Source organism: Alexandromys fortis, unplaced genomic scaffold (genome assembly GCF_014885135.2).
Source record: "Alexandromys fortis isolate MF-2015 unplaced genomic scaffold, M_Fortis_MF-2015_v1.1 scaffold_105, whole genome shotgun sequence".
In the NCBI taxonomy this organism is placed as follows: domain Eukaryota; kingdom Metazoa; phylum Chordata; class Mammalia; order Rodentia; family Cricetidae; genus Alexandromys; species Alexandromys fortis.
In genome coordinates, this window is record NW_026068011.1 from 4,295,660 (window position 1) to 4,318,853 (window position 23,194).

The window sequence follows — 23,194 nt, forward strand, 5'->3', positions numbered from 1 at the left end:
ATAATCTAAATGACTAGTTATTTAGATTTCTTCTTGATGATAAAAATAATTGAAGTTGAAGTGTCAGCTCTTTCTTCTATTTTTGAAAATTTCTGTGGGTCATTATGGATGAACAGCCATTATAATCTTCATGAGGAGCTCAAGCTCAAAATAAGAGCTGCTACCTTCAACCCTGGCCAGTCTCAGCTGTAGAGCTGACCCACATTCATTTGAGCTAAGCATACATCCACAAAGATTTTCACAAATATAATTGAAAATAGGTTTAAACTTTCAATTTTGGTGGTTTAACTTACCTGTTATTTTTTAAGGCTCCATGTCAACAAGAAAAAAATTTATAGAGTTTAAAGGGACATATAAGTCAAATAAAGACCCCCCCCATAAGATGACAACTGTCTAGAAGAGAGAAAAGAGAAAAGATAATTTGACACCTTCTCCTTTCCTAGCCTTTTTATACCTTTATACAAAATAACCATCTTAAAAGGTCCATCTTCATGGAATAATATCATTTAGAGCCACACATTTAGAAACTCGTTCATGTAACCTGGGTGCCACACAATGGTACATGGTAGAAAACAGGTCTTGTCTTTCTAGCTAAGACATGGAAGATGTGGTAGTAACTCTTGCAGTTTCATTATGTTGCTTGGATAAACACTTTGGCCAAAATTAACTTCTGAAAAGCAACAGCTCATCTGGCTTAGACTTCTAGGTAACACTCTGTCATTGAGGGAAGTCAGAGTAGGAACTCAAGCAGACACTGTGGAGGAATGCTGTTGGCTCTCTAGCCTACAGACTCATGCTCAGATGGCTTTATATGCAGCCCAGAACCACATGCCTAAGAAATTCAACAGCCCACAACAGAGTGGGTCTCACTATAGCAATGAAGATAATCAACAGTCCTTTCCAGACTGGCCCACAAGACACCTAATACAGCTACTCAGCTGTAAATGATTCTTTGTAGGTACTTCAAGGTTTTATCAAATTGACAGTTAAAGCTAATTGGCCCTTTATGTATGCATGTGAACATATGTGTATTTATCCATGCTTTTTTTCTATGATTAAAATATTTTGCATCAAAGCTGACATCATCTGTCAAGTTTCATTTATAAACATACATAAAGCATAGTCACAATTCTAATCAATAAAACAATTAAAATATCAATTAAACATGTATCACTACTCAAAAAGTGGCAGGGCTGGAGAGATGGCTCAGTGGTTAAAGTGCTTGATGTGCAAGCAAAAAGACCAGAGTTAGGATTCCCCGAATTCACAAAAATGCATGCACAATAGTGTGACACATTCCCCTTTATAATTTAAGGCAAGGTAGGCAGTGATTGATAGCAGATTTGATCAGATGACTCAATGAATAATATGAAAAAATGTTCAAACATGACTCCTTATGTCAAAATTGGGCCTCTATGCACTAGCATCCATGCATGTACACACACACACACACACACACACACACACACACATGCATATGCATCAATTCGCATAATCCCATTCACAAACACATCTCACACCTGAAAAAATATTCAAAAATCAAAAATCGCAAGGCTTACAAAATCACCAGAGATCACAGAGAAAAGGCAGCTTTGAAATTCCTTCCTGCTCAGAATCCAAGACCAGAACAAATTTCTTTCACCTCCTCTATGCCCCATAACAGTTTTTTTCCTGTCTTGGCTACATGCAACTACTTTCAAGTCCTTAAGAAATACCTATAGAATGAGATAATTGAGAATCCATTGTTCTTCCAAACTTACGAACTCTAAATTTAAAGTAGACAAAAGACAAAAAGCAGCTTTAATCCTAAAAGAAATCAATGTTAAGTCATTCTTTCTAGTTTGATTTCTACTACTCTGATAAATACTATGAACAAAATCTATTTGGGGACAAAAGAGTTATTCTTACAGCTTACAGTACACCATGAAGGGAAATTGGAGCAGGAACTTAAGGAAGAAACTTGGAGACAAGAACTAAAGCAAAAACCACTGAAGAATGCTAATAACTGCATTGTTCCTTATGACTTGCTCAGTCTTTTCTTTTATACAACTTAAGACCACCTGCTCATCCGTGGTACTGTCCAAATCTATCATTAATTAAGAAAATGTCTCAGAGTTGCCTACAAGTTCAACTGATAGAGGCATTTTCTCAACCAAGATTCCCTCTTCCCAAATGTCACTGACTGGAAAAATAAAATCCAAGCAGGACATTGAAATCTTTATGATATTTTTAAAACTAATTCCATGGAGCAAACAAAAATAATAGCAATCAGGTGCTTAGTAGTTTAGGAATACAATTGAATAATGAAAAGCTGAAGGTGACTAGAATAAATAGGAAGAGTACAAATGAGTATGTCCAAGAGGCCACTGACATAATTACCAATTATAATGCCTGCTAGGTGACTGCAAGTGGATACAGAGCAGCAATCAGCAAAGTAAAATAGGTGATATTAGGCATCTTTTAATAGCATCCACACAAAGTGGTCAGATAGAATTTATACAGACTTAAAGAAAAACATTTTGTATGATTAAAACTTTAAGATTTTATAATGTCTAACTATTTTAAATGTTTTAATAATGTGTTAAATTATACAGCTTGTACTTTCTGGGAAAGTATGCTTATGAGAAGGATAAAGCATTAGAAATCATTTAATAATGTAGATGTCACCAAAATACTTCAAAATTTTAATAGTTGGGGGAACATTATATCTTTGCTATGCTTGGATAAGATAGCTAAAGAGATTTCTATCTCATCTCTTTATGAAATTTCACCAGGGCAAAAAACAAGCTTGAGAAGCCTCAGTCAACAGTGTAAATTGGGAGTTCATGTTAAATAAGCCATTGAAAACTACAGTTTAGGATGAAATTACCATCTCAGCCATTACCACGGGCACCATTGCGCTTTTGAAATAATAGCTATATTTTGTAATAGCATCATATTAAAGTAGTTTATACCTTTTTCTTTTTATAGCTATGTTATATGCTGTAGGGGACCTTTAAAATCCCAACCACCTCTCTGCCTTTCCTCTTGCTATTCTGAGCTGAAGAAACAACACGGTAACATTATCAGAAGTCCTGGGACCATCATGTATAAAACAGCTGACTGATACAGATGACATCTTCGTAAGCACAGAAGTGTTTTAAAATACACTTTTAACAAATAGTATCTGCTATAAAATTATTGTAAGTGGTTTGATCTATGAGGTTAGCTCTAGATAGCTTGGAGTCTTCCTTCAGTGATGAGAGATCGTGAGAATTTCCCATTTCTCAGAGTTAGACATTCACTGTGTCAGCCAAGTGTTCATTATTACACTCAGTAGGAACTCCTAAAGTTATTCATTCATTATTGCCTAGAGAAGGAGGTAAGTTTGGAGAGTTAGCTCAGAGGTTAAAAGTCTTTGATTCTCTCCCAGATAACCTGAGTTCATTCCCACGATTCACAACACACAGCTCGAACTACTTGTAAATCCAACTCCAGGGAAACTGACATTATCTTCTGACTTCCATTAGTCCATATAGACATATATACCTAGACATAAACAAAAATAATAAAATGAATATTTAACTGAAGAGAAGAAATGAATCACATGGGTATGTACACTCATACACACTCTAGTAGTTACATGGTGTGGAATGATACCAGACAGAGGATGCATAGAATAACCTGGGAGTACAGTGAAAGCTGTGTCAGAAAAAGTGGATGGCAGGCTAGAGTGACTTAGTGGTTAAGAGCACTCGCTGCTGTTGCAGAGAACCTGGGTTTGACTTCCATTGCCCAGATAGTGGGCTTTCAGCCATCCATAACTTTAACTGCAATGAACAGAATGCCCTCTTCAGGACTACACAGATAACAGGCACATACATGACACACATAAATAATACAGACAAAATATTAAATTGTACAGAATGAATCGCTAAAAGCTGGAGACAGTGGCATATGAGGCTGGCTATTTGTAAAGGGCACACAGGCCCAGCCAGCATCAGGACCAGGACAGGACTCCCACCTGCAGTGAACTGAGGCACCTTTGAGTACTATATTAAAAGTATATATTGAAAGTTCTTTTTATTGTGACTTGAAGTCATGGCAGAAGTCACAAGAAAGAAAATCAAATGGGATGAGGAAAGATGTTACAAAAGAATTTGAACTTTATTTAAATTGGTCAAATTTCACCTTATTAATTTTTCATACACATGGCTTCCTGCATGCCAGGCAAGCCTTTACCATTGAGTTATATCTCTAGCAAGAGAATCTTTTTTTTTTTTTTTTTTTGTTTTTTGTTTCTCTTGCATGAGGATCTTTTTTTTTTTTTTTTTTTTTTTTTTGGTTTTTCGAGACAGGGTTTCTATGTGGTTTTGGAGCCTGTCCTGGAACTAGCTCTTGTAGACCAGGCTGGTCTCGAACTCACAGAGATCCGCCTGCCTCTGCCTCCCAAGTGCTAGGATTAAAGGCGTGCGCCACCACCACCCAGCTTAGCAAGAGAATCTTGGAAAAACAAAATTGATATCTCTTTCTCTCCATTCCAACATTGCTAAAAACAGTTACATGAACTACAAAATGAAGCACATCTAGGATTTAAATAATGTCAATAAATTCAACTGTGATTTAGAGTTGGCATAATAATAAAAAATTAGTGTAAAGATGAATGTCTCAAATGTGGCATCTTTCTACTAGGCAAGGTTGTTGTTTGCTGTAAATTAAAGCTTATTTAGCTCTTCTGAACTTGTAGGTCTGACCACCATGGCCAGGAGGTAGAGAGGGTAAGATTTGTTTGGTTACAGAACCAAACAACTCTGAAATGAAAATGAAGCAGGGGCAGTGCTGAGTGGATAAGTCTTGATCTGCAAGCTTGAGGACCTGAGTCTGGAGCCACAGAACCTGCATACATGCTAGGTGTGTATGGTAGTTAGCCTATAATCCAAACCTCTGATGAAAGACATAGGTGATCCCCAGAGTGAACTGGCTAGAAAGATTAGATCAGCGAGTTCTGAGACTGACTGAGATAGGCTGTCTCATTAGTAAAGTGCATGACTGAATGAGGATAACGTGACATCAGTCTCAGGCCTCCACATGGATATACACCCATGCATATCCACATTTACATGCATATATCAATGCAAACGTGCAAACCACAATATGCATATAGATTATGAGAAAGCAGTGAAAATAAGTGTGTATGGAACTAGCATTTGAATGCCAGTTTGACAAAAGTGAAGTTCATAATCTTTAAGTAACCTTTAATGAAGACCATTTTACATATCATATTTAAAGCCCAGGCAAACATTTAAACAGTTATTTTGGAAGAGGAACCTTCCTTTAAAATTATTAAAAATATTTATTTTATTTTATATGCATGAGTGTTTTTCATGTATTATGTATGGAGGTGTACTGTGTCTGTAACTGGTGCCCGCAGAAGTCAGAAGAGTGCCTTATACCTCCTGGAACTCAAGTTAGGGATGCCTGTGAGGCACATGTATGTTCTGGGAACTAAGCATGGTTCTCTAAATAACAACTGCTCTCAATCTCTGAGCCATCTCTGCAGTCCCAAAACATCCTTTGAAAAATAATAATAAGTAAATATAATTTCTAAAGAAGATATAGATTACATATAGGAACTATAAGATTCATTAATCTTTTTTTGTAGAGGCATAAAACCATGTGATATATATATATATATGTATATATGTATATATACATATATATATAACACATTATATGTAGCACATTTTATTATGCAGATAAAAATTACCCCATTACACTCAGTTTGCCTATCACCTTTAAAAATCACACAACAAACAACTGTTAAAAATATCAAAGTCTTCATGAAGCATGTGTTGCACTATGCAATCACTTTCCACTGCTTGTTAATTATGGGAGAATGAGGAAGACAGAACAATATATTTGGGTGGCATATTTTAGAGAGGATTTTACTTAATTCTGCAATAAATGTTCACCCACATCTTTCCATGCCCATGGCAGTGGAAACGAATGTGAAAGTGGGACTCATCCTTGTCCTCAAGCAGTGGTCCATCCAGTGTCGACACCAGAGAGATTGTGTTCCCCTCTGTAAGACAAGTAGAGATGGAGGCAATGGTCAGAAGGAAAGATGAGGGTGAGAAAGACGGGAAGATGGAAGAGGGGGGTCAGGAGCAGAGAGGAAAAGGGAGGAAAGAAGGAGGTTACAAGAAGAGATGGGGAAAGGAGGGAGAGAGACAGACGACAAGAAAAGTGGAGGGACTGTTCTCAGTCTCAGCGGTATCAGGAAATGGTACAAAACTACTGAAAAATATAAAAGGGTGATTCGAGCAAATGATATCATTCTCAGATAGAGATGGAGCAGTGTCTCCACTGACCAAGACATTGACAGATGGCTTCAGTCAAGTTAGTAAGAGCTCAGTGACAAGCACTGCTCTCAAATCAGGATCTGTTCAGTCAGTTTTCCCTTTATCATGAGACAAAACAAGTGCGGCTTCTTAAAGAGGGTAGGGAAATGATAAAGTTAGTCATTGTTTCCAATGCTGAATCTGCATCTTGTGTAGAAACAGACAGGCATAAATGCAGAATCTGTTGCTGCTTGATTTAGATGGCTGGTCTGGACACCAAAAGAGAGGACCTGGATGATACGGAATTAGTCCTATACCATCAGGATTGTAGAAAAACAGGATACTTTCAGAAAGGGTTGGGGTCACAGTAGGGCTCACCTCGCTGGAAGGTTGTTTCAAGTGGACTGAATTAGAACTCTGCTGTCAGCAGACTTGTTATAAGGAAAACTGCAGTGGAGAATAGAATCCTCAGAGAGGAAGGAATTTCCAAGATAAAGGACCCAACATCATGAACTTAAAAGGTATAGCTGGGGAATAAAGGTTAATTAAAGAGAAAGGAGACACAGTTTCTGGTGTAGATAAGACCCCCGTAAAGAGTTTCACCAGAGCTGGAAGATGGCTGGAAGACTGAAAAAGGGTTGCAACTTGTCCTGTACACCTGAGTTGGGTTCCCAGCACATACTGACCGGCTCAAAAGCACCTATGACACCAACTTCAAGAGATCTGATACCCGTTTCTGGTTTCTGCTGGCAACAGGTAACACACACACACACACAAACATGTGCACACGCGCGTGTGCACTCCAAACCCATACAACACAAATGAAAAAAATCAGTCTTTAAAAACTGGGCTTGTGGTACTAGATTCTAGTGGTATTAGCATCAAGAGGTTCGTTTTCAGAATAATATGTGGTTGTATTTTTCCAGGGCTTTTACTCTCCTGAAGTATGTGAAAGCTAAGTTTACATTTCACACTTTCAACAGCAGAATGGGAAACCAGTAAGAGGCCAGCAGACATGTCCTACTCCTTTGGCTCAAAAGCTTGACATGCTTTAATTAGTTTGCCAGTAGAAGTCTTTCTGAGGGAATTCCATAGGCATTCCCTTGTCTTTCTTCCTTTTTGTCTCTAGCTGAGGAAAAATTTCTATATTATCCAAATTAAAATAACTTTGATTGCTAATCTCCCATAACTTCTTTCTTGGAATTATTGCATTAGTTTATATAAAACTTCATTAATGATATTATTTCAAACACATAAAATGTTACTCTTCTTTGACACAGCTTTCACTTATAAATTTAATTTTAAATTCTTTTTTCCACAGTTGAAAAATATTCACAGAAGTCCTCAAATTTAAAAAAAAATGGAGGGAAATTATTTTTAACAGCTTAATTTTATTGTCAAGCAGAATGAAAGAGGTTTTGCAAATTTGAGACATTCATACATAATAGCCATTGAATAAGAAACATAGATTTTTTTCCAATTTAATTTGCTCATTTGCAGGGTGAGGAACGTATTTGTAAATGGACCTATGTCAGCAAACAACAGGCTTTTACCAGAATTAGGTAACACAAACAAGAGAAGGTAGACATTTTTTCCAAGCAAGACTTCTACCGTTGAGTTATAGACCTACCACCGAGTTAGAACTCTTGGAACTACTTTTATTGTAGGATATATTCTGCTGCCTCCATTCCCTCCGTTTCAGCTCCAAATTCTAAACCTCACCCTCTCCGTCTGCATTCTGCTCCTCTTCTGTGAATGACACACCTAAGACATCAGTATTTGTAGTGCATATTTCAGCACAACTCATTTTGTCCCAACGTTGGGCTTCTTTTAAATTTAAAAGTCTTGCTTTGCTCAAGTATTGCTACCAGATGTAGATACAATATTTACTTTACTAAAACTGAAAGTGAATAAAAACGCCTGCAAGTCTAGGATGGCATGAGACCTGGGAAAACACGTGTATCTGTCTCTCTTTACATAGTCTGAGTCTGAGATTATCTGTGATTAGCTGCATACTCATGGAGAAGAGTTCTTTCTAAGTTTAGAGCAGTAGAGACTTCACAACATGGAGAAGCGTCTCATGAAACTGAATCAGGACATTTAGTTCTGACCTCAGGCCAGGATCCATGAGGTCTTTACTTGCAGGAGAGATCAGGATCAAGAGGTAGGGGAAGACTTCCGCTTGTAAAGTGCTTGTAGTACAAGTATGAAGAACTGGCTTTGCATGGCCAGCACACATGTAAAACTGGGATACACTGGATATTGTTTTCAGTCGCCAAGCCCTGGGGAACTAGTGGATGGCCAGTCAGACTGAGGAAGACCCCCAGCTGATGCCTCTGACCTTCATCTGCCTATGCACACATCCATGCACACACTGAGAAGCACATATCCCACAATACACACACACACACGAGAGGGAGAGGAAAAGAGGGAGGAGAGAGGAAGATGAAGGGGGGGGAGAGGGAGAGGAAGAGATAAAGAGAGAGGGAAAGGGGAGACCAGAATTGAATCAGTTGATTCACAGAAAAGCAGAGGGGGAAAAACCCAGATTCTTTCAAAGTTAATGTATAGGAATTAATAAGTTAAGTGGTATATTAATTAAGCATATTCACATTACATTGTTTGAGACTTTTGATTTCTTTTTTTATATTATAGACATTTTTAATTAAAATATAACTGCATCACTTTTCTCATGTTTTTCCCTCCTCCAGCTCCTACCAAGTACCGTCCCTCCAACCCCTTCCCCTCCCATGCTCTTCACTCTCAAACTGACAGCATTTTTTTCTTGGCTATTGTTGTCACATATGTGTAAGTATGACACATAAATATATATGTATGTGTATATATATAAATACATATGTGTACACATACATATATACATACACACAGCCTGGTGAGTTCATTCAATGTTGCCTATGTATATGATTTCAAGCTGACCACTTATATTTAATTTTTTTCCATTTAAAAATTTACACTTCCTCCCCTCCTCCCATTCCCCTTCAGCTCCCCCACTCACCCTCTTCCCTCCCCCTCCCTCCTTAAGAGAGGGCAGGGAACCCTGCCCTGTGGGAAGTCCAAGGCCCTCCCTCCTACATCCAGGCCTAGGAAGCTTTGCATCCAAATAGACTAGGGTCCCAAAAAGCCAGTACAAGCAGTAGAAACAAGTCCCAGTGCCTTTATCAATGGCTTCTCAGTCAGCCCCCATTGAGCTGACCACTTTTAATTGGATAACTACTTATAGGGAGAGGCTCTCATTCCTGGGAGAGGCTAATTCATTCTCTCTACCATCATTAGTTATCTATAGCTTTTTTTGTCTAGGGGTGTGACTTTTATTATGATTTTATTATCACAAAATATAATGACTGCACTTATTCCAGACATTATTGCAAATAAATACTCTGGTACAGGAGAATTCAGTTGTGCCATCATTAAGAGAGTTAGTTTGTAGTCTCAGACCATGCTAATGGTTTACTGATTGATTTGGATTTCCTAGGAAAGGCAATGGGCAGATGGTGCCAGTTAACAGAGGGGATATATATGTCAAGCATAGTGAAGTTACAGTGCAGTGTTCTGGATATCTGTGACTGAAAGCAGCTGTCTCTAACAATAGGGAGAGGGAGAGCTCCTATTGTACTTGTGGGGTATGTGTGTGTCGAACACACAACTAAGCTAGGTTTACACTAACATATTTTACCATGTGCAATGATTTTTGTTTCTCAAAAATATCATTGGTGCAATTAATGCTGATTTTAACAAGATTTTATCTTGTATTTACTTTGCAAAAATTGTTAGTAGACAAACATATATTATGTATTTTCACATCTTTAATAGTACAACTATCACTCTGAAATCTCTCTGTCTGTATTTATCTCTCTGCCTTTATCCCTGTCTCTCTGTCTTTCTGTGTGTGTGTGTGTGTGTGTGTGTATGTTTAAAGGGGCTTTTTTTTTTAATATTAATCAACTTTCAAAACATGGGCCAACACAGCTGGTCACAATGAAAGAGCATCACTCCCATCTGGTGGCAAATATTAAAATATTGAGTCCAGTGCCCAAACAGAAACTAATCTGACTCCAAATTACATAGTCATCAATTAAATTCCTATCTTAGAAGTGGCTGTCAATGACTGTCTCACAGTTTTCCCTGTGACCTCAATTCAAGGAAGTATTTCAATAGTAACACCTGAAGTATATGCCATATCTTGGGAAAATCTAGCAACTCGAGAACAGTTGACAATAGAGATGAAACTATTTTAAAGCCACCAAAACTATCATATAGCCATTCAGTAAAATCTACTATAAGTGCTAAAGATAACTTTCTTTAAATCACGACTAAGTTGCTTGTAGTCGGGTCCTTCTATTAGTCTATATCTATATATACAAAGAAGATAAGTTACAGAAGTATTAAGAAATTTTATGTGTTTCAGGCACACACATCTTCAGTTCAACTTAAAAGCAGAAAACTAGTATTTGTGCACAAGAAAACATCATCCAAAAATGAAAACATAATCTAGTAAGAAAATACTTAGTAAACAAAAGAATGGATGAAATACTTGGAAACAGGTTGAAAAACACTAGGGAAATTTATCAAGAAATTAACTCTCTGAACAGACCCATCCCTCGTCATATGCTCTTACTGCATCCCTCACCTTTCATCCACTCAGTTTTCTGAGAGAAATGTATGCACAGTGGCTTGTAACTTGTAGCATTGCCATAGAAACCACCCAAATGTATTAATCTGTGAATCTTATAAGTTATTGATAAAGACACTTATAAATACTGATATTCTTTGGATAGATGGAAAAGGGTGCAGAGTAGGGAGCAATATGATCTGCTTTTTTTTATTATATTTTGGTCAATTTATATATGAAGTATTAAATAGTGTAAATTGCTAGGAAGACAGCATGATATGGGAAAGAAGGAGGCTGGGGTAAATGGCTTGATTCTCAGAGGGACTTTGTTTCTGTGTTGTATGGAGGATCAGGCTGTGTCCTGCTGCCTGGCTAGCTTAACCCCTGAAATATTCACAGAAATTGTATTAATTTAATTACTGCCTGGCCCATTATCTCTAACCTCTTATTGGCTAACTCCCACATATTAGTTTAACCCATCTCTATTAATGTGTATCGCCACTTGACTGTGGCTTACTGGCATGAGTCTAACCAGCATCCATCGCCGGCAGGAGAACCATGGTGTCTGCCTGTCTGTCCTTCTTCCCAGCATCCTGTTCTTTCTACTCTGCCTAAGTCTGCCCTATCAAAAGGCCAAGGCAGTTTCCTTATTCAGCCAATAAAAGCAATACAAATACAGAAAAACCTCCTACACCATTTCTGAATGTTGCTTATACTTCCGCAATTGGGTGTAGTTCATTAAGTCCCTAACTTGAAAATGAATCTCCCATTTTTTATTGTGTGTGCAACAAAGAGGAGTAAATACTGTTGAGAGTCAAGAAAGAATGACATCTTTGATGGACAAATTAAGAAGAGGGTTAAAAATCAAGAACTTTTTCTTAAAGCGTAAAATATATTTTGACAATTTTAAAGTCTATGCATCTCTAATCACTTAGCTTCTGAACTTCTTATTACTATTATGAGTAAAAGTTAAGCTCAAATGTAGAATTCCCTAGAGAATAATGTCACAGAGCCCACTGGACAATCCTCATCATGACATGGAAAATGGTCAAAGAGAATGCCTACTGAGGTTTCTTGCCTGTCTGGACAATCTAAAACAACTCATTAAACTTTTTAAACACCAACAATATCATTTTATCTGGTGCTTAGTATTATTTCTACAGGTGTAGATTCATTTTGCTATAAGGAAATGAAGATCAAAATTCCAGTAAACTCTGTCTTATTCTACTGGAATGACCTTTCTGTTCATTAGTTTGATAATGGTAGAAGTTGTATTTTCAATAACTTTAGAAGCTTCTATTTTCATTATATTTAAGTAATATAGCAAGTAAATTTTTCTTTTGAAAAAGATGTATTAAGATAAAATCTGAAGACTATAAAATCTGAATGTCTATATTAGTCATAAAACCGATGGTAGAAAGCAGAAAGCCATCACTATGAAGTAACAAAATGTTAATTTGCCCACCTGTAAAACTATGCTCTAGCTTCATTTCTGTTGTGTGATAAAAGCAAGTTAGGACAGAAAGCATTTATTATTGCTCACAATTCTAAATCCATCACAGCAGGGCAGTCAAGGAGTCAGAACTCAGAAACCTGCTAGGGACATCACATGCACAAACAGGCAGAAAGGAGTGAACATGGGCAAGCCTACATAAAACTTATTGTCTCCTCTCTTCTACAGTCCAGGACCAAAAATGGGAAGTGGTGCCTATGAATCATAGGCTGAGTCTACTCATACCAACTGGATAAGACAATCTCCCACAGGCATGCCACAACCAACCTGGTCTAGGTAACACCTTATTGAGGCTATTTTCTCAGAGCAATCTAGGCTGTCTCAGATTGACAATTACAACTAAACATCACGGCATGGAGTCAAGCATTTCTACAGTCACTCAAAGGCCCAGCCTCATTTATTCTTACAATTATTTGTGAGATGCAAATTTCTCTCCAATGAACATCTAAGGAGAGATAGAGTCACCACTGTGATTAAGTGCCCTAACTCCAAAGTCTGGACATGAACTGTCTCTGTCTCAATAGTGTGAAAACAGTAACAGATTACTAAATAAAACAAACATGCCCCTCATATATTAAAAGTCATTGTGTTTATAGGTTTTTTTCAATTAAGGACAAAGTGGTTTTGTTGTTGTTGAAGTTTTTCTTCTTTAGACAGATAAAAGGCATGCATGTTATAAATAGTCATATACCTGATAAAAAGCTATGTGTGTTATAAATTAATCAAATACATGGTCATTTAGCACCATTATCATATTCACTTTGGTCATACCATATCATACCACAAAAATGGCTTTTATCTACACTGTTCCAAAATTTACAAGGTGAAGCCCTTTATTTCCAAAATGCATTACAAAATTAGGTTTATTTGATTTAGGTTTTGAATCAGTGTCTCACTGTGTAGTCCTGTAAACCAAGTTGACCTTGCACTCAGAGATCTTCCTTATCTTCCTCTTAAGAGTTCTGGTATTAAAGGTTTGCTTCTCTTTTTTTTAGTGATTTTTATTGAGCTCTACATTTTTCCCTGCTTCCCTCCCTGCCTCTCTTCTTCCCTTTAGCCTTCCCCAAGGTTCCCATGTCCCCAATTTACTCACGAGATCTTGTCTTTTTCTACTTCCCATGTAGATTAGATCTATGTAAGTCTCTCTTAGTGTCCTCATTGTTGTATAAATTCTCTGGGATTGTGGGTTGTAGGCTGCTTTTCTTTGCTTTATGTTTAAAAATGACCTACGAGTGAGTACATGTGATAACTGTCTTTCTGTGTCTGCGTTAACTCACTCAAAATGATGTTTTCTAGCTCCATCCATTTTCCTGAAAATTCAAGATGTCATTATATTTTTCTGCTGTGTAGTACGCCATTATGTAAATGTACTACATTTTCTTTATCCATTCTGCAGTCGAGGGGCATTTGGGTTGTTTCCAGGTTGTGGCTATGACAAACAATGCTGCTATGAACATAGTTGAGCACATGTCCTTGTGGCACGATTGAGCATCCTTTGGATATATATCCAAAAGTGGTATTACTGTATCTTGAGGAAGGTTGTTTTCTAGTTTTCTGAGAAATTGCCACACTGATATCCAAAGGGACTGTACCAGATTGCATTCCCACCAGTAATGCATAAGTGTTCCCTTTTCCCCACAACCTCTCTAGCATAAGTTGGCATCAGTGTATTTGATCTTGGCCATTCTTACAGGTGTAAGATGGAATTTCAGAGTTTTTTTGATTTGCATTTCTCTGATGACTAAGGATATCGAACGTTTCCTTAAGTGTCTTACAGCCATTTTAGGTTCCTCTGTGGTTTTTAAGTACCCCAAAGCACAATCTGTTGATATGATGTTGTATTAATAGTTATTCAATAACTCATTATACACACATATATATATGTATACATATGGATATACACATACATATTCCTTTATACTATGCATTAATATATTTATATTGTGTGTTATATAAGATATAAATATATATATAGATTACATATATATTCTTTTTAAATTCTTTTAAAACATTCTTGTTTTATTTTACATACCAATCCCAGCTCTCTCTCACTCTCCTCCTCTCTCTCCCCCCACTTTCCACCCACCCTACTTCCGTCCATTTCTCAGAGGGAGTGAGGCCTCCCATGGGGAGTCAACAAAGTCTGTCACATCATTTGAGGCAGGACAAAGGCCCTTCCCCATATATGGAGACTGAGTAATTACTTCTCCCAGTGGACCCACAAACTGCCCAAGCTATGCAACTGTCACCCACATTTAGAGGGCCTAGTTCAGCCCTATGTAGGTTCCTCAGCTGTCAGTCTATAGTCAGTGAGCTCCCACTAGCTCGGGTCAGCTGTTTCTGTGGGTTTCCTTATCATGATCTTGACCCCTTTGCTCACATTATTGCTCCTCCCTCCTCTAAGACTGTAGTCCAAGTGTTCGTGGCCCAGTGCTTTGCTGTGGATCTCTGCATCTGCTTCCATCATTGACTGGATGAAGGTTCTATGATGACAATTAAGGTAGTCATAAAACTAATTACAGGGAAAGGGCAGTTAAGGCATCCTCTCCACTACTGCTGCTCTGATTCTTAGCTGGGGTCATCCTTGTGCATTCCTGGGAATTTCCCTTAGTTTCTTGCTAAGCCCCTATTGGCTCCCCCTATCAAGATATCTCTTCCCTTGCTCTCCCTCCCTTAAAGTCCCCAACTAGACCTTCTCCATCCCTCATGTTCTCCTCCCCTTCTTCTCTCCGCGCTCCTCTTTTACCCACCTTATATACATTTTATATAATACATCTACATTCTTTTCAAATCTCATTTACTTTCAAGTTACTTTCAAGTTTGAACATCTATTGTTAAGTTCAGTAATGAGACAGAATAGTGATTATCTTTCTATTTTAAGAAAATTCTAAAAGTTCCTTACATTTTTATTTTTTTTAATTTTTTTCTTCCTTCCTTTCTTTTTTTTTAATCTTTTCTCATTTTACTACCAATCCCAATTCATACTCCCTTTCCTGCCCCTGCTCCCCGCACCTTCCACTCACCCCACCCTCATCCACTACTCAGAGAGGGTAAGGCTTTTCATGCGGAGTTAACAAATCTGGTACATCACTCTGAGACAGGACCAAGGCCCTCCTCCCTATATCTTAGCTGAGCAAGGTATCTCTCCAAAGAGAATGGGACCCAAAACGCTAGTTCAAGCACTAGGATAAATCCTGGTGCCACTGCCAGTGACCATGCAGACTGCCCAACACACACAGCTGTCACCCAAGAAGGCCTAGTTTGGTTCTATACAGGACCCCGCTGTCAGTCTGGAGTCAGTGAGTTCCCACTATCTCAGGTAAGCTATTTCTGTGGGTATCCCCATGATTCCTCACATCGTTAATACTGTTTGCTGTTTCCCCTAAAATTAATGAGTTCCTCGTGTACTTTCCCTCAGCAAAGTTCAGCAGCATTGAAATTACCAGTCCCTTACTAATATTCATCTAACATCCATCTGTTCTGCTGCTTTTTTGATAGTAGCTGATCTTTAAACAGATTTCCCATGTTTACACAGCTTACCCCAGCATTCCACCTGCTCCTAGACGTCTTTTGGTAACTGTGCTATTTTCAACACCCACCCTTCCCGCAGGTGTTCCTGCATCTGCAGTGGGGTGTGGCAGGTGAAGTTCTAATGGGCCTCTGTCATGTCTCTCCTTCCTCACCTTGTTTCCTCTCAATTTTATTCTTTGCCCCCTCCTTTTCATTGCTTGTCCCTTGAGAAGGGAATTGCTTCACCACATTAAGCAATCAAATTTTGAGCTCATCATGACCATTTAACTGTTGTATTCTATCTTTGTGGTCCTTGTTTTCATCCTTTAAATTCTATTTTCTTAGCTTCTTTAAATATCAATTTTACTCTAATTCTTTAAAGGGGATACATGACTTTTTTTTTTTTAAATCTTTTTAAAGTAATGGAGAAATTTGGAGATGTGACTCAGTGCTTAAGTGCACTAGTTGCTCTTTCAGAGAACCTGAGTTTAGTTCTCAGCAACCAAAATTCAAAACAGCAAGTAACTGCAGCATCAAGCCATCCGACGCCCTCTTCTGGCCTCCACAGACACTGCACTCACACACAAATAGCCACACACAGAAACGTTAACATACAGAGACAAAAATATTAATTAACAAAACAAGGATAATAAAAGCATTTAATGTGCCGGGTGGTGGTGGTGCACGCCTTTAATCCCAGCACTCGGGAGGCAGAGGCAGGCAGATCCCTGTGAGTTCGAGGCCAGCCTGCTCTACAAGAGCTAGTTTTAGGACAGGAAGGAACCACAAGCTACAGAGAAACCCTGTCTCAAAAATCCATAAAAAAAAAAGAAAAAAAAAGCATTCAATGCTAACGCACTATAGTAAATTTAACTACTACTGGGTGTGCATGCCTTGCTGGAAGGGCTAAATCTTTGGCATAAACTTATATATTGTCCGTAATTTTCTTAAAATTTATTTAAGACTGTTCTTTAGTTCAGATGCATACGCCGTACATCAGTATGTACATGGACATATGGCTGTTTTCATAATGATGCCACACAAAGGATTTCTGATTCATAATAGTACTTATTGTCACACTTATACAAAATCCTCAATGTTTCAATTTATACGCAATTAAGGCCTCTTCTCAATGACATAAATTTACAAGGTAAATTCTCTCTTATTATTTTCATAATTTTAATAATGCAAAGTTCTCCAAAAGTAATCTGTCCATTTCATCTGTCCATTGTCAAGCAAGTATATAAATTCATACTTATCTTCATTAACATTAGCAAAAATTTACTAAGAAATTTAAATATTTATCAATAGTAAATTCCTAGTGTCATTTTTCTTATTACAATGAAGGGGTTGATTCTGAGTACACTGACTTCTACTTTTTGTGTTGTTTGTTTTACTCATTATCAAAGCTTTCAAGAACGTGTGAGGCAGTAAAGCTTGCTCCCAGGGCATTCAGTTTTGCTATAACAATATTTTATTCATAAAGTTGTGTGTGTGCATTTGATATAGCTAGTGCTGTGGTTCAATTTTTTTCCTCTGTCATTTAAATTTTTCTTTATGTCTCAGTTATAGAATTTGTACCTAATATGCTATGTCTCTTTTGTCCTTCTTAAGTGTTCCAAGGACCTGCAGTTTTTTCCGTTAAATCATAAAAGGTTTATTCCTATGGTTGACCAGCTTTTGTACACACCATCATGTAAAAAATTCCATCTTAACAACAACATATACTAAAGTATTTTTATAACCCTGTAGCATGCAAGTTAAAGCTGGCAGACACTGAAGGTATTTGATGAATGTCATGGTTAGTTGCTGAGCTAAATCCCTCTGAAGTCAAACAGTGTTAAGTACCAAACATAACAGGATCATTTCTGAAAAAGTTTTAATCACTGATTTTATCCAAAAGAACTTCAAATAGTTGGATCGAAAGATGTTTAGAAATGACAACCATTTTAATTGTTATCTTGTGATGGTTTTGAGATAAACTAAGTTCAATAGCAGAATACAAAGGTGTAAAATTTCAAAGCTAAAAGTCAACACAATTTTCCTTCTGTGCAATAGCACTTAAATCTATACATACTCGTCATTGGTCTCTAACTAATATGAAAATTAACATGCATATTTCTGTTATAGTATGAAAAATAGAAAACTACTTTCATTCACCATTTGGGTAATTCTAAGTAATAACTTTTAGTATTTCATTACCTTAAGTGGGAAAATACCTATGCAGATGGTTACAGCATATTGGAGGCATGCCAGTAGGCCAACTGTGACCACCAGAACCTCATAAAATAGATGCAGGAGGATTGAGGATCAACAGAAGAGATGGGATCCTATGACCTGAGGCTGCTGTCTCTGGAGATGGAGGGAAGTGTGTAAGAGAAAGGAAAAAGATAGATTTCACTCACTAATAAAGGTAAAACCTAGAGTCTCCATTATAAACAATGCTCAAGAAATGCAGCCCTACAAACACCCTGGTATTAGGACCTCTCATCTCAGAACTGTAATATAATGTATCTGTAGTTGTTAAGCTACAAGGTGCTACAGTAGTAAATCATGGCATCAACAACTGGAAGCAAATACAGATGTCTTCAGAAAGTTGGACTTTTTGGTAGTCTTCAGATTGATTAGAGGGAGACAATGAATAAAGGAAGCATGAGGAACATACACAATAAAAACTAATATTAATAAAACTTTTTGGACCAGTGAGATGGGTCTGTAAGTAAAGGTCCTTGTCAATAAGCCTGATTATCTGAATTATATTCCCAAACCCTAGAAGGGAGAAGGAGAGAACTAACTCTCAAAAGTTTCCCTCTGACCTCCATGCCACCAAACACAATGAATGAATGTAATAATTTAATCAATAACTTTCTTACTTGAAAGTTTTTTTCGTTTGTTTTGTTTTGTCTGTTTGTTTGTTTAAGTATGTCTCTTAACACCCTGGCTGGTGATAGTTCAGAATAACAGGAAAACAGTGCAGATGATGTTGGTCATCTTGGAGACTTACTTAAATCATCATAATGAATTCTGTTAGAAATATGATTATAAAGAACACATTGGCAAGGGTCTCAGAAAAAATAAGAGGCATGGTATTGGAAAGAAGAGGAAAAGTTTGTAGGAGAGTTGCAGAAATTAGAGCTGAATTGATCCCTTCAATTATGTAGAAACTAGAACCGTGATGAGCATAGATATTTAACTGAAGATATTTCTAAGCAAAGACATGAAAGAGTGTTGTAGTAATATTTTGTTTATGCTATAACAAATAAATCTTACTTGAAGATCAGAGTACAGAGTTAGCCACACTAGTCAGCAATCGATGAGAGGCAGTGGTGGCACACATCTTTAATCCTAGCACTCAGAAGACAGAGGTAGATGGATCTCTGTGAGTTCAAGACCACCCTGGGTTACACAAGATTGAATCAGTCTAAAAGGAAACAGAGCCAAGGGGTGGTGTGATGTGTGATTGCTTTCTATATGCTATGAATATGTTTTATTACCACTGGCTAATAAAGAAGTTACTTTGGCCTATCGCAGGGTAGAATAGAGCTAGGCAAGAAAACTAAACTGAATGCAGGGAGAAGGAAGGCAGAGTCAGGCAGACACCATGTAACTTCCAAATGAGAAAGATGCAGGAACCTTATCAGTAAGCCACAGCCTCATGGTGATACATAGATTAATAGAAATGGGTTAATTTAAAATGTTAGAGCTAGCTAGCAATATGCCTAAATTATTGACTAGTGTTGTTATTAATATAATTTCTCTGTGATTATTTGGGTCTGGGTGGCCTGGAAATAAAAGAGCAGTCATTTTTTACAGTGGTGGCTCATACCTTTCAGCGCTAGGGAGAAGGAGATGGGAAGTGATATGGCTGCATGAAGAAAGGAATATAACAGCAGAGAGAGAGGATCTCAGAAATCAGTCTGAGGTTTCATAAAGACAGTATTTGGTTTGAAGACTTGTAGAGACAGGATCTTGACCTCTTGGTTCTGAATATTTTGTAAAGGTAAGAACTAGAGGCTAGCTTCTCTGTTTTTTCTGATCTTCAGACAAGCTTAATTTGTTACAGTACAAACAAAATATCATCACAGAGTAGCTTCATTTCTCCTGGCTAGTTATTAAAAACATGCAAGATAAAAGAGGTAAGCAGAAGGAAGAATTATTATAGTTAAAAAAAGAAATGGAAATTGGTAATTTGGAAAGTTCTCAGCCTTCAAATTTTACAAAATATGCTCAAATTAAAATAGTTGCTTTCAGGAAAGCATGCTGGGAGATGTTCAATCATAGTGTGTCTCTTTAAAATCCTGGTCACTCTTAGAGGTCACTCTACGAGATGTCACAGCCTGAAGAAATCAGATGATGCCCACTTGGCTCCTATCCCCCGGCTGACAGCTAGATTAACAAGCTGTTCTGTTCTGTGGTTTCTGCTCCAACTTTGTGGTTCTAACTGATGCCTCGGTCTTTCATGCTTTGCTACATAGGCTATCCCAGACTAAATCACATGATGAAGAGCATCCCAGCAGTCCAAAAAACTTACAGATATCAGACAGATACTTTGGTGGAGCGTTTGCTTACCTTCTAGCCTTCCTTATTTGTTATTCTTTTTTAACTACTCTGGGAGACCTGGAACTCATTATGTACATCCGGCTTGTCTCTGTCTTCTGAGTTCAGGAATTCAAGGTACGAGCAACCTCTTACTGAAGACCCTCTTGAGGTGTTAAAGGTAAGCCTCTATTCCACTTTTAAGGCCCTTTTAAGTGGCTTTTAATGCATTATTGTTTCTTTCTAGCACTTTCTTTCTCAACTCAAGGCTCAAATAGAGGTATAAGGGCTTGTCTCCTAATAAACCTCATTCTTCAAGGGTTATTATATATCAGTTCCATTCTCAAACCATAAGGATTTTCATTTAATAAGAGCCAGTCCATTATATGACCTGAAGGACTTTTGCTAGTCTCTTATATCAATACATACTATAGAGTATTTAGTCAGTACATGGTGCTGTGAAGAACCTAGTTGTGTGACCTGGGGTTCTCTTGACCCCTCACTGTAACAGAGACAATGCCTGCACATGGGGATATCAAAGAAAGATGTACTAGAGGTGACTGTTCAACAGAATGAATAATCACAGGTACAAATGGGAAACTAAGAGATTCTTGAAATGTTCAAAAACTTGGACATAAAAGGGCAGACCTCAGTGGAATTACTGTACCCCTCAAATTTGACAAGCAGAAACTATGAAACTATGGTCCATATGTACAGAAGTGATATGGCAAGTGTTCCATAAACAAGAAATGATTCAAAGGGCAGATTATCAAGCCCCGAGGGTTGCTACAGGACTTGGAATCTAGTGACATTTTCCCAGAAGAAGATCTACACCCGAGGTTAGCAAAGTTTATCCTCATACTTCCTCATTTCTGGACTTGGAATGTCTGTAACTAAGGTTGCTTGTTTCTCTTAACAATTCATTTCAGAAGACAGTGCCTTGCTCACTAGTGTAGAACAACTTTGCTTAGCTTATCCCTACAGGGCTCACATGAGATTGTAGACTTTAAAGGCAATGAAGTAAGTGAGATTTTGAAATTCAGTTGAAGCTATAATGTTTGAGACCTTCAGTAACTTGGAGACTCGATTAAAATATTTTGTACATGGGGAGGACGCAGAGGCTACCCATGTGACGGGGAATGATACACCCCAGTTCTCTCCAAACAGACACCATCTATTCATGGAAAGTCTAAATGTGTTACCTTAAATAGCAAAGGGACTTTAAAGATGCAATTAGGTTAATAATATGCATGTGCAGAGCATTTTCTGTTATATTTGAGTAGGTTCAACATAACAGAGCTAAGAGATTCCATCATATAAAGCATACATGAATAAAGTAGAAGCCAGGGAAAGAAAAGCAGATTCTATATTGCTGACCTCAGATATACTGAAAGAGGCCACAGAATGCAAGAAGCTTGGAGGAGCTAGGAAAAGCAAGGACATGATTTTCTTCTGAGGTATCCAATGAGAATGCAGCACTGCTGGTGCCTTGACATTAAAATTTCTGACCTCTAAAACCACCAAACAATAAATCTATGTTGCTTGAAGCCATTAACTTGATGGCAATTTGTTAGAGCATCCAGCACAAACCAATAAAAATAGCCCCGAGCTTCATGTGGCATAATGAATCTCCACAAACGCATCATAAAAAGTTCACATTTTCATATTGCAGGAGCTTAAGAGTTCAAATAGCAAAGGACATGATTCATGAGACACTCTACATTAATTCTCAGCACTTAAAATCCTCATGACATTCCGTGCTTTTGAAAGTCACCTCTTGGAGATGTATCAAACCCAAAATGGAACAACCTCCCATTCTACTAGGATGAAGATTGCCACAGTAAACTGTGAAAAGATATTAAATAAATATTCACTGCTAGCTGTCAACTGTTTTCCCTTATGCATCTGCACCTGAAAGTGAGTTAGGAATGGCCCATTTAGACAATGAATCCAGTCTTGAAAATGAGGGTTCTATTCACCAAGGACCCTCTCTTTAATTACCTCAACAACTTTATTTTTTTTAAAAAAAATAATATGTATAGTTGCTAAAAGCTACTTTAAATCATATAAGGCAATGAGACAGTCCTTAGCTGGGGAAATAATATTTACTCAGTAATCAGTATGATGGCATGATATATCCTCTTTAAAGACTTCCACAGTCTTCATAGGATCATGGAACTCACCATGGAAACATACATAGTAACAAATTCCTTACCTGTGTCACAAGTGGCTCCAATAGTCTTTCCACCGTGAGTGTCCGGATTTCCAAACTTTTTGGATCCCATTTTAAAATGATAGGTGAAGTTGCCGAAGTCATGCTCCCTGCAGAAACATATGGCATCCATTAGAAAGTGTGTTCAAGGATACATGGTATGACTATGGTGTTTAAAAGAGTACATCACCCAAATCTAGAAGATGTTTTAGGTTCAACTCTGAAAAATCAAATCAAGGGTTGGAAAACCAGAGCCAGTCTTGTGTTTTGAAATTCGTGAGATATTTTTGAAAAATTTCTAAGTATTCCAGTATATACTGGGACATTACAGGTGGGACCTGTAAGAACATAATGCTCAGATCAGACCACAATAAGTGCAGTAGATCTCCACTAACAGATACTGACAGGTAGCCTACTTGAGACATGTCTATGAGTCTCTAACTAAAACGCTCCCAGGTATTGAATATCTTATC

At 37.6% G+C, this 23,194-nt stretch overlaps 1 protein-coding gene across 1 annotated transcript in view; it reads right to left on the reverse strand.

Annotated features, from left to right (window-relative positions):
* The window catches only part of Ctnna2 (catenin alpha 2), a 983,267-nt gene extending 960,441 nt beyond the window's left edge, over positions 1–22,826 (reverse strand). Inside the window, exon 1 of the mRNA XM_050162003.1 lies at positions 22,725–22,826. Coding sequence (XP_050017960.1) covers positions 22,725–22,826 — 102 coding nt within the window. The remainder of the gene's footprint in view (positions 1–22,724) is intronic.
* Between the last annotated feature and the right edge of the window lie 368 nt (positions 22,827–23,194).